Consider the following 12,521-nt stretch of genomic DNA (forward strand, 5'->3'; position numbering starts at 1 on the left):
CCGTGTGTGGGCTCCATCGGACATCTTTTCCGACACACAAAGTTTGAGAGCAGGCTATAAAATTTTCCGACAACAAAATCCGATCGCGTCAATTCCGACCGTGTGTGGCTAGTTCTGACGCTCAAAGTGCCATGCTCAGAAGAAATTCCGAGACGGAACAGCTCGGTCTGGTAAAATTAGCATTCGGAATGGATACAGCACTTTCGTCACACTGCAATGTAAAAAATGGTTTAATACAGCGCACTCTCTTCTTCTTTCTAATGTGAGAAGAATGAAGTAGTTTTGCTGCTTATATTCACAAAGACTTCTCACAAACTTCTTTCTTTATTATTTATTGTGATTCCCTCAATATATTTTGATTTGTCACATCTGACCAATTTTTTTTTTGTTTGTTTTTAATTTTTAAAATTTTTTTTTCAAGGCTGTTTTTTTTTTTTCTAATTTTGTTTGCTTTTTAATCAAGAATATTTTTGGGTGTGTTTTGTGTGTCAAATTACCACAACACCATTATTATCTTGTATTATTTAATCTCAAGGAGATTGTTTGGTGTTGGTGTCCCTTGTTAATTTCACATTGTATTTTTGAAATGTACCTGCCTCCTCACAAACAAACTGTTTTTTTTTTTAAGGAAAACACACATAGGCGAGTATAATTGAACCAAAAATTCCTTTATTAAGGGCTCACAACCAAACAAAGAGGGAGGCAACACTGGAGAAACAGCTGAAATTGATGAAGCCTTTGGCCCCCAGGGCACACATCAATTATTTTACTGCAAAATTGGTGGCCTGAGGAGTCCTTATCTAAGGGAGTGCAGTCTGGTCCAGAAATCCCAGAGATCCTGAAAGCAGCAGATGACATCTGTGTCCCCAGGCTGTGGTCATACAGAGAGATCCGGAGAGTGCTGCAAAAAAGTAAGTAGTTGTGCTGTGTTCCTATTCTTTTTGTGTTTATTACGTTCGTGCTGATCCATGTGCTTTTCTTAACTGTTGTACAGTTTAAAGTGGCAACTTTCATGTTCATGGGCACATTATTCATTCGTATCAAACATTTTTCTTTCGGCCTATAAAACACCATTGTTTTGGCCATATGCATTTGACCACATCTTTTAGGGCCTACTTGTCTGAAAATAATTTAGTTGTGTAGATGGGTTTGTTACTAGAATGAAATGCAAACTAGATCCTGTGTAAGGAGAGGACACTCAGCAGCAGTTTTCACATCTGGACACTGGAGCACTAGTGTGGGACACAAGAACACCCTTTTTATTAGGGGGCACACACAGGTGCTCCAGTGTATACTATAGGGATGTCTCCATCTGTGAAGCTTGGACAAAACAGGTAAAGTATTGAAGCTTGACAAAGGACACTAAAAATTCTACATCTTGGAACTCTGCCAAAATAGACAATTGTACCCCACTTCCAAGCAATGTTTCATATTTATAGTTCTGCCATAAAATATCTGTGTGCTAAGTATACCATTTTTTTTTTTACATAGGGGAGAAAAGACTCGGAGGACACCCCTCATCCGAGGAGACAAGAGACCCCCCACCTCTGGAAGAAGGGGAAATCCCCCAAAGACAAGAAGAGCAGGAGGAGGAAGACGTGGTGGAAATTGGCACCTCAACAGGTGAGTGCGACCACAGGCTCAGGTAAGAGATGGATGCCGGCATATTTATAATACATGGTTTTTTTTTGGTTTCTATCTTTTTAGGTGATCGTGATGTTGTGGATCCTGATCCTTTCACCTCGGAAAGTGCACAGATCCTGATTGGGGAGATCATGGGGTGTAATGTTGCATTGGAAAACATCAAGAAAAACATCAATGATGTTATTCAAAAAAATAAGAACATCATTGATGTTTTGGGGAGAGTTTTAAACCCCTCCAAATCCCTTTCTTCTATGGTGTGCTACAATTTTTACATTTTTTGTCGAATTTTAGAAAAGCCAAATTTTGAAGATGCACACAGTGTGTCAACATGTGCTATCTGCCATCACGGGAGATCAATGGATGCGTTTTGGGGGTGCAACACCTTCCTCAATAATAAAGTAGCTGAGAGGAAGGGGTTGCTCCCCCAAAACACGCCCCTTGATCCCCCGTGATGGCAGGTAGCACATGTTGATATTGTTACATTTGTGTGCATCTTCAAAATTTGGCTTTTCCTGGGGTGACTTCATCCCATCTGAACGCAATATCAAACACAGTTCCTAAATACTCATGTCTGATATTGCCTTCAAGTTCTACCAAAAGTGAACTTTGTAAATTCAAGATTTGTGTCTTTCTTGTTGGTTTGAAACATGCCTGTTTTATCTTAAATGGACATTTTCTACTTTTTCTAATGTGACCCCAAAAATTGTTATACAACAAACATGTTGGTTTGTTTTAAAAACCTTTTCTAAATGCACATGTGATTGTGCAGGTATTAAAAAGATTGTTAATCAAGAATGTGTGGATAATTGTCTCAACGCTCCAACAATTATGTTGTGCTCTAACTGCTGCTTTCTGTGACAATGGGTGTTATTTCCTAAAAAGGCAAATCCACTTTGTACTACAAGTGCAGTTTCACGTGCACTTGTAGTGCAAAGTGTCTTTGCCTTTAGTAAATAACACCCAACAGTGCTTTGTAAGGTTACACAATCACGCCGTTTTCAGGACTCCACACATTTCTCTTAGGGTCAGCTAAAACAAACACAAGCAGTAAATGTCACCAAAGATTTGCTTAATTTTTTTTTTATTTGATAAAGGTTTCACACATTGTCTGGCATATTGATAGCCCCCCTACCCACAAAGAATTCAAGGTATCTTAGCCGGACATCACGGGCACTCAGGGAGGGTAAGCCAGGACGGCCACTTTCAAGCGCCGTCAGGGTTGGTTCATTTTGAATTCCAGATTCAGGCCCAACTGAGCCAGCATAATTGGTAGAATGTTGCCGTAAAAAGTTGTGTAGAACACAGCACACCAGGATAATGTGATTCAGTTTGTACTCTGCCATATGTATGGGTGTAAGAAATATGCGGAACCGGCATTACCAGCCGGTAATTAAAAACCCTCTGGTCCGGGGTGAGGGTCCTCATCGGGAATGGCCGCATAAGATGGTCCCCCAGCGCAAAAGCTTCATCCGCAATGAAGACGAATGGGAGTCCTTCCACATTGTCTTCTGGAGGTGGCAAGTCCAAGCTGCCATTCTGGAGACGCCTGTAGAACTCGGTCTGGGCGATGACTCCACCATCGGACATCTGGCCATTCTTGCCCACGTCCACATACAGGAACTCATAAGTAGCCGACACCACCGCCAACATCACAATACTATTGAAGCCCTTATAATTATAATAGTACGACCCGAGTTGGGTGGTGGGACGATGTGGACGTGTTTCCCATCAATTGCCCCTCTGCAGTTAGGAAAGTCCCACCGCTGGGCAAAGTGGGAGGGCACAGTCTGCCATTCCTGTGGCGTGGAAGGAAACTGTTGAGGAAAACAAAAAAAATTAGTCTTGGAAAGCAGATTAGACACAAACATTCTTGGCCAACATCAAGATAACATTTATTTATGGGAATTTTTAAACACCAAAGTATAGGGTACACCTATCATATCCCCCCCTCTCCTGGGCCATTTCTAACATTATAGGGGGGGAGCTCTTGGACAGGTAACCCTCTCCACTTCATTGAGAGATGAATACCTAAATAATGGGTATTACTTTGAACAGCCTCTCCTTAGTTACACTATTGACAGCCCACTGGACAGGTAAGAAGTGTCATAATACAAAGATATAAATACACATTGTACACATTTGAGCACATTTGGACATTCTGCTATTACCTATCAAAATAATAATAGGATAAAGAAAAATTAAACAGTCCCATTTTAAAGTATACAGGCAGGTCCTTGCACTACATGCTTTGGGGAATTCATCCATTAATCTCAGCACAAATTAGATGGGTATAGTGTGTATGGGTTTGGCAAAGTCAGCAGATAGATGATTGAGGATAGATAGAGAATTGGCATCAACTGACTTAGCACTTGGGGGGAGGGAGGGTTCCAAATGATTTGGGGACCCCTAAAAAAAGCCTCTGGCACTCTGCCTGAATTTAAAGCACAAATCACATTTAAAAACTTTTTAGGGGGTGTTTGGGGTAAAGCACTACTATGGAGCTAATAAAATACATTGTTAAGTGACTACATGAGGTGAATATAGGGCCAGGAGACCATGCTGGGGAGGTAAGTGAAGGCAAATATGTATAAAGGAGAAAAAAAATAATTACATAAAAATCCAGCATGCATGAGGACAAAGGGGGCATTCACAGCATATTCCAATCATGGTAATTAGGAAATGAGGAAAGAAATACAATACATTATCAAACATTAAATACAATAAAATGTGAGGTTAAAGGATAAAAATCTTACCTTCATATACTCCTTCTGCAGGACCTGGATGATGGCAGAACGGGTCTCTGGGATAATGATCCCCAGAGCCTGGGGGGAGATGCCTGTCGAGAACTTGAGGTCCTGCAGGCTTCTCCCCGTCGCCAAGTACCGCAGGGTGGCGACTAGCCTCTGCTCCGGAGTTATGGCTTGCCTCATGCAGGTATCCTGCCTGCTAATATAGGGGGTCAGCAAAGCCAACAAACGGTGAAATACGGGGTCCGTCATCCAGGTGAAGGTTCCTGAAATCATCAGGATTATTCTCACAGATCTCACAGAGCAAAGGCATGTGACAGAACTGGTCACGCTGGAGCAACCAGTTCTTGGTCTATGAACTCCTCCCCACCCTGTTCATGGACTGGACTTGTGTCAAGGTCAGGACTCCAACACCAAGCCCCCGCACAGCACGAACTCTACGAGGAGTACATATACGCAACATGGCTAGAAAACGGTCGGCTGCTCAGAACGAAGTAACAGAACGCACTGAAGAACAGCAAGGCCTGTGAAGAGCGACCTGAAAAACAGTAACAAATGAACAAGAACACAATGACAAGTCACGCATAGCTTGCTTGCACGCACTGAAGAGCAGATACAAACCCACAAGCACAAACTGAACAGCAGAAAACGATCTGAAAACCACGAGTCTGAAAAAGCGCGGATTGTCTCTCACCAAACTTTTACGAATACAAGATTAGCAAAAGGAGCCCAAAGGGTGCCGCGCTTGGTTCTGAACTGGCCTTTTCTAGTCTCGTCGTACGTGGTTTACATCACCGTGTTCTTGGCGATCAGAAATTCCGACAACTTTGTGCGACCGTGTGTACGCAAAACAAGTTTGAGCCAACATCCGTCTGAAAAAATCCTGGGATTTTGTTGTCGGAATGTCCGATCAATTTCCGACCGTGTGTACGGGGCATAAGAGTTTCCCCAACATTTGAAAGAAAGGCTTGATTAAATCTTCAAAGATGAAGGTCAACCATCAACACAAAAACAACAAAAAATGTAAAATCACAAAAGAAAGATGTATTGAACAAATAGCATTGTGCAGTATTCCCTGCTTCAAGGTTCTGCTCAATATAAGGGAGCAAGTTGCCCCCCAGGGAAGTGCAAGGGTAGGACACAGGAAAAGTGTAGAGTGAAAAAAACATAGAGATAGCTAAAGAAGGAAAAACAAAATAGGGAGAGAAGGAGTGATAAGGTAAAAAGAGGGGGGGGGGAGAAAAAGGGGGAGGAGGGGAAGAAAAGGGGGGGCAGCATAGGGATGGGAATGCCAAAGAAAGTATGAACAGAGACATGGGTGTAGATGGTCAGAGGAAGAGATATGCAGCACATTAAGTGGGCCCCTGGATTCCCCACCAATATAGGGGGTAATCCAATTGTGTTCAGCTCTTTAGAAGTGGGCAATATTCTGAGGAAAAGGTGAAGTCTAGCCAGTAGAACCACACTTTGCTATATTGTTTCTCCTTGTATTTCAAACCAAAGACCTAAGGACAGAGGCGTGGTTTGTTTCCAACAGGGGGAAACACAGACCCTGCATGCATTGAAAAGAGATCTCTTCATGGAGAATGGTGTCAGGTGACAAAAGAAATCCTCTGGGTTGTCTACCGGGTCAGTGTTGGCTATCTAGAAAATAACCTGTTTGATTTACAGAAATTGTGGATATGTGGACATGTTGCCCATGCCTTCAGGAGAGAGGAGAGCATCATGAGAATATCTGGTTAGGGTTGTAGGCACCAGATACCACCTAGAGAGAAATTTAAACCCTGACTTGTGCTGCACATCAAGGCTTTGTTGGCAAAAAATAGAATGCTGTCCCTTTGTGCAGGGATAAACTCTCTGCCTATTTCTCTTTCCCAAACAGTGTTTTTTTATCCCTTTCCTGTCCCACCAAAAATATTAAATACAGAGCCTTTAAAAAGTATTCATACCCTTTGAAATTTTCCACATTTTGTCATGTTACAACCAAAAACGTAAATGTATTTTATTGGGATTTTATGTGATAGACCAACACAAAATGGCACATAATTGTAAAGTGGAAAGAAAATGATAAATGGTTTTCAACATTTTTTACAAATAAATATGTGAAAAGTGTGGCGTGCATTTGTATTCAGCCTCCTTTTCTCCGATACCCCTAACTAAAATCTAGTGGGACCAATTGCCTTCAGAAGTCACCTAATTAGTAAATAGAGTCCACCTGTGTGCAATTTAATCTCAGTATAAATACAGCTGTGCTGTGAAACCCTCAGAGGTTTGTTAGAGAACCTTAGTGAACACACAGCATCATGAAGGCCAAGGAACACGCCAGACGGGTCAGGGATAAAGTTGTGGAAAAGTTTAAAGCAGGGATAGGTTAAAAAAAAAATATCCCAAGCTTTGAATATCTCACGAAGCACTGTTCAATCCATGATCCAAAAATGGAAAGAGTATGACACAGCTACAAATCTACAAAGATATGGCCGTCCACCTAAACTGACAGGCCGGGCAAAGAGAGCATTAATCAGAGAAGCAGCCAAGAGGCCCATGGTAACTCTGGAGGAGCTGCAGAGATCAACAGCTCAGTTGGAAGAATCTGTCCACAGGATAACTATTAGTCGTGCACTCCACAAATCTGGCCTTTATGGAAGAGTGGCAAGAAGAAAGCCATTGTTGAAAGAAAGCCATAAGAAGTCCCGTTTGCAGTTTGGGAGAAGCCATGTGGGGGACACAGCAAACATGTGGAAGAAGGTGCTCTGGTCAGATGAGACCAAAATTGAACTTTTTGGCCTGAAAGCAAAATGCTATGTGTGGCAGAAAACTAACACTGTACATCACCCTGAACACACCACCCCAACCATGAAACATGGTGATGGCAGCATCATGTTGTGGGGATGCTTTTCTTCAACAGGGACAGAGACGCTGGTCAGAGTGAGATGGGAAGATGGATGGAGCCAAATACAGGGCAATCTGTATTTGGCTCAGGGCACAGACTTGAGACCGGGGCGGAGGTTCACCTTCCAGCAGGACAACGACCCTAAACATACAGCCAGAGCTATAATGGAATGGTTTAGATCAAAGCATATTCATGTGTTAGAATGGCCCAGTCAAAGTCCAGACCTAAATCACATATAAATCTATAGGAAGGTTTAATAAAACTGGTGCACACAGAATCTGTTACAGCTGTGCATAGTAGCCAATCAGTTTCTAGATGTGAACAAGCTGAAATTAAAAACTGATTGGTTACTATGCACAGCTGCACCTGATTCTGTGTGCACCAGTTTTAGTAAATACCACCCTATGTCTTTTAAAATATAACTTGGTACATTTACTTATGTTCATAGTGCATAGTGTCAAAACTAAAGAACTCTTGAGTTTGTTGTACTTTTACGTTAAAAAGGCTGTTTCAGGACAGTGCAATAATTTATTTTCGCCTATTCTATTGATTGCCTACCATAGGCTAGTATGGCTTTACTGATAAAAAAGCAGAGGTCTTATTGAGTTGTCTGTTTGAACATCACTTCAAAAGATAATGTTTAATCTATGTTGCAACCAAGTTACACAGACACGTATAATATCAAGGATTGACTTCAGTGTAAAAGAGGGTGGGGATACAGGCAAGGCGGAGTTTGGCTTCAATTTATTTAATGCCCACATAGGTGCAAATATTAGCAAATGTGACTCGGGCACAAGTCTCTTTCTCGCCAGCGGCTCTGAGGAAGAAGCATCTCATACCACCTTCTGATCAGAAAGAGCTGAACAGAACAGCACCTCAGGGCCCCAAACATGACTCGGATTTTGTCTGTGTTTAAGACAGCAAAGACAGGGGTTCTCAATGCAGCAGCCCATCGTTACCGGGGCTTCTCCAAAGCCGGCGTTCGGCTTATGAGCGTCAAGGTATCAATCTATGTTTTACTTGTTTCAAAATGACTATATTTGTTAATACTTTTAGCTTATATTATACAGTATATATGTTTTTTTTCTGTTTGCTTTGATTAAATGTATTGATTGTCCATGCCAATCAAAAAAGGTGTAAAAGATACTATATACTATATCATATATGTGTATCTTAACCTGAAACCAATGCAGAGTAAACGGTATGCTCTTTCCTACCACCAACCCATGTTTAATCCATTTAACATGGCCAACATTTTTTGCAATAAAATGAATGGATAACACCTCATTTTATTACCAAAAATATTCTGCAGTATAGGAAAAAAATGATTGATATTGCTGTGCCTATAGGAGTATGAGGTCTTTACTTCTGAAAAGTATTAGACTAGTAAGTACCTTACCAAGAGTGAGTTGGCTCTGGGACCAATTTAGATTTTCTTCTTTGTGATTTGGCCTATGGCTGAATGTGAAGAGAAAAAGCTGCTGCATGCCGCATGCTGGATAAATCGCTAACATCTATTTTTATTGTAAAAAACATTAAGAAGCATGCCAATGATGGAATTTGCCTTAGGGCCACCCTCACTAATGAATTTCACCCAACTTGGCTTAGTCAAAGAGTCAGGCTTAGTTGTTTGGTTGATAGTAATTCACAAGCAGTGAACTATTTTTTAATTGTATATTAATAGGTTGAGCTGTCACAAAGAGATTTTATATAATCCCCCCTACAATGATTTAAATCTCTCGATAATGACCCATTTGAACATGTGCATTTTCTTGCCATAAAATACATATGTTTTGTTTCATGGAAATGCAATTTTTTCTTTTGTAGCTAGTTTACAGAAAAGTACTGCAGCTTAGTGCAATTTGGAAAAAAATAGTTATTTAGCATTTTTTTGTGTAGTCATACGCATTAACTATAGCGATTTCAATAGATTATAAATGCACAAAAACATATATAGCATGCAATTTTGTGCATTTTAACGGCAGGTGCACAAAGGAAAATGATTATTCTGAATGTTTCTCCAATACGCCTGCTTAAAACATGACTGTATGCATATTTTACGCTTTATGCAAAGTAAGAGAAATATTCAAAAGAGGGATTTTCCATGGTTCCATGCATTTAAAATCCACATAAAACATGTTACTACTTAACATAGAGGTGGAAGAGCAGTAAAACACCTCTACATGACCCAAATTAAACTGACAGCATTGCTTTATTGGGTCAAGTGTGGCCAGGCGTAAATTGTACTCAAAATGTAAATTTGTTTGTTCAGTGAAACAGTGCAAAGAATAATAATGCTGAACCAGGTGCATCTATTCAGATTTTACTTGTAGTTTACAGGCTACTATGGGTTAAATGCACAGAATTGTTCTTTGCATTAGCATACAGAAAATCCATAAATGAAGCACAAAGCTGAAATGACACTTGTAAGGTATGCTTTAAAAAATAAATAAATTAACTCAAATTTTGTTAACGTATCAGGAAAGAGGGTATCACATAGACAAACAAGAGCAAGGTTGTTTTGTAGTATTCAGTATGTGTCAGTGCTAAATCACCTTTTTAGCTCCAATGTTTTAAAGAAGGATAGCTCATGCATTTTTGTGCATACATTTAGGTGACAGGTGAGCCATTGTCAGTGAATGTCCTGCCTAGGTAGAAAGTGCAGACGTGGCAAAAGATGGCTTCATGATAACTTATCTTTCACGCCTAATGCCCATGCACACTGCTTATGTCTTTACCACATGGCATTGTAGTTATTACTAAATAATGGGTGAAAAGTAACCATCAAATATTTAACCATTGTATTTAACATCAACAGACTACCAGCATTCCATTCTGCCATGGTATCTCAAAATATTTTTGTATGGCCGATGTTACCCGCTCATATGTCCTATTAATTTTTAAACTGATTCTTTGAATCATAATAAACAAAATATTTATTTGAATCATTCAAAATAATCTTGCAAATCATTTAGGCATTAAGCGGTTTGAAAAATATATGTTCTACTGTGTGAAGCATCTGGTCGGAATTCACTGAGTGCAATGTCATTCATCACCCAATGACTCTTGTTGAGGTCACGGTGAGATTTTATCTCAGATTTACTTGACACAGCACTCAGGGAAGAGGTCAAGGACAGATCATAGCAAATATGCAAAAATAAATGCAGAATCAGGCAGGCAAAATGTGGACTATATAGGTCAAAGATCTCTTGATTTATACACAAAGAAGCAACATTGATGCAAATGACTTCAAAACATTTTTTTAAAGGTCTGAATTGTTCTCCCAGCTTGTCTGTTGGATTAAAGCAGTACTAAGCCCCAAAGCAAAACTTTTATATATTGCAGATTGCCAATTATTAGATGTGGTGGCTGCCTTGACTTTATTTATTTTTTTAGGCTTTTTCCCTTTATTTTCAGTTGTTGATCCAGCCACTAAGCCTGTTTTATTTTTTAAGTTTATGCAAAATCTTGATCCCAAAAGGAAAAAAAAACTGTTGTTGTTACTGCTTAAAACACACACCTGTCCCTGAAGGCAGCGGGGGAGAAGAGGAAATGATGCCCTGGGCCACGGCCGAGCTAGGACGGAAGTACACTCGGTACTTCAGAAAAGGGAAGTAGGAAGAAAAAAAAAATAGTAATAATTATCCAAAACTGAGTGGTGGAGGGGTGGTCTTTCCTTTAAGAAAAAGTAGTAAAAGTGTGTGGAACTCCACTTTAAAATTCTGGTTTTAAGTTTAATATCACTTAGGGGACTCAGAATTGGAGTGAACTTGAATTTTCCAATACTGTATAAAAAGTAATCTGTTATTATTCTCACATTTGATTTGGAGCACTTATGCCTTGATGGCCTGTCTAGTTTCTGATCTATAGTCTTTTAGAATTTATGTTTGGTTTAATATAAATATCTCATTGGCAATTAAACATCAATGATTCAGAGGAAACATTCCTGACAATAACAATGAGGAAAATTTTTCCCCAAGTTGGTACTCTTTTTGTCATGCAAGTCACATGTAATCAGAATGATATATAAAAGATTCTTTAAATTTTTATATTTTTTTCTTGAGTGACCTTTAGTTTTCCAATGTTATATGTCAAGGGAGAATCATATTTCCGTAACAAATACACATATGAAAAATGCAACACCACATCTCTCCCAAAAACATAAAAATGTTCCAGTACAGATACTGATATCAATTATAGCACTTTTTTGGCTCCACATATTGGGATTTATTTACTAAAGGCAAATAGTTGCAGTTTACAAGGGAATTTCCCCCAGTGTTTAGTGAATGTGATGAAAATTCACTTTGCAAAGAATACCCAATCACATGCAAGGAAAATAAAGCTTCCTGACAGACTCCATGGCAGCCTACGTGTGGGTTTACCCCGCCTCCTCTCCAATGCTATAGGACCCCATTCCCATAAATGAGTACTCACCACTAGCTACTGCGTTCCTTTTTTGTCCTCCTCCAATGGACCTACACAAGATGTTCGCGTCCGGTCGGACGGATCCAAGATCATGGCATACCTTTGCGGTGCAGCTCAGGGCCCAGCCACGGGCGGGCGAGTAGCAGGTAGAGGCTGATGTTTACCCCTTTGGTGGAGAGATGGTCGCCTCTGTATGCCGAACGTCCAGGGACATCAACGGCTGGCAAGGTCGGAAGTTTGAAGTTTTTCTCCATGGCAGTTTTTTCTGTGTACTGTCCGTTTTCCCCCCTAGGTCTCCAGGCTCTGGCTATGACCGTCGCGGTCTTTGTTGGGACCGTTTTCCCCCTCATGGCGGCTGGAGCGCTTGTGCGTTCCAGCTCGCCTCAGCACTTCCGGGTTCGGCCGTCTGCGCTGCTCGCGCATGCGCGGTAGCCTCCTCGGGTCCGAGGCTTGGCTCGCGCGTGCGTAGAGCGGCGGAACGCTCGGCAATCCGCACATGCGCAGTACGGTCACCGTCCGACGGCGTAGCCGCGAGGTCGGGCGGTGACGTCATGGGCGGGGGGGTTTAAATTCTGCTCCTGAACTCCTTCACAGTGGGAATGCCCTCACAGTGAGTAGGAGTGGAGCGGTTTTTTCCCCATTTCCAGCCCTGGTCTGCTTTAGGTGAGTGCCTGATTAAACTTTCCTGCATACTAAAAAAAAAAAACAAAAAAAAAAAAACAAAAAAAAAAGAAGGAGTAAAATGCAATGTGTATATTTTTACTCTTATTTAAAAAAAAAAAAATGTTTTCTTTTTTGAAGGGGGTGAATGAGCT

The 12,521-nt window shown here is 40.7% G+C and overlaps 1 protein-coding gene across 1 annotated transcript in view; it reads left to right on the forward strand.

The window, feature by feature from the left end:
- The first annotated feature begins 8,063 nt into the window (after positions 1 to 8,063).
- CPS1 (carbamoyl-phosphate synthase 1) overlaps positions 8,064 to 12,521 on the forward strand; it is a 172,762-nt gene continuing 168,304 nt past the window's right edge. The window contains exon 1 of the mRNA XM_073633558.1: positions 8,064 to 8,282. Coding sequence (XP_073489659.1) covers positions 8,172 to 8,282 — 111 coding nt within the window. The 5' untranslated portion in view covers positions 8,064 to 8,171. The remainder of the gene's footprint in view (positions 8,283 to 12,521) is intronic.

The sequence above is a fragment of the Aquarana catesbeiana genome, linkage group LG06 (genome assembly GCF_042186555.1).
Source record: "Aquarana catesbeiana isolate 2022-GZ linkage group LG06, ASM4218655v1, whole genome shotgun sequence".
Classification (NCBI taxonomy): domain Eukaryota; kingdom Metazoa; phylum Chordata; class Amphibia; order Anura; family Ranidae; genus Aquarana; species Aquarana catesbeiana.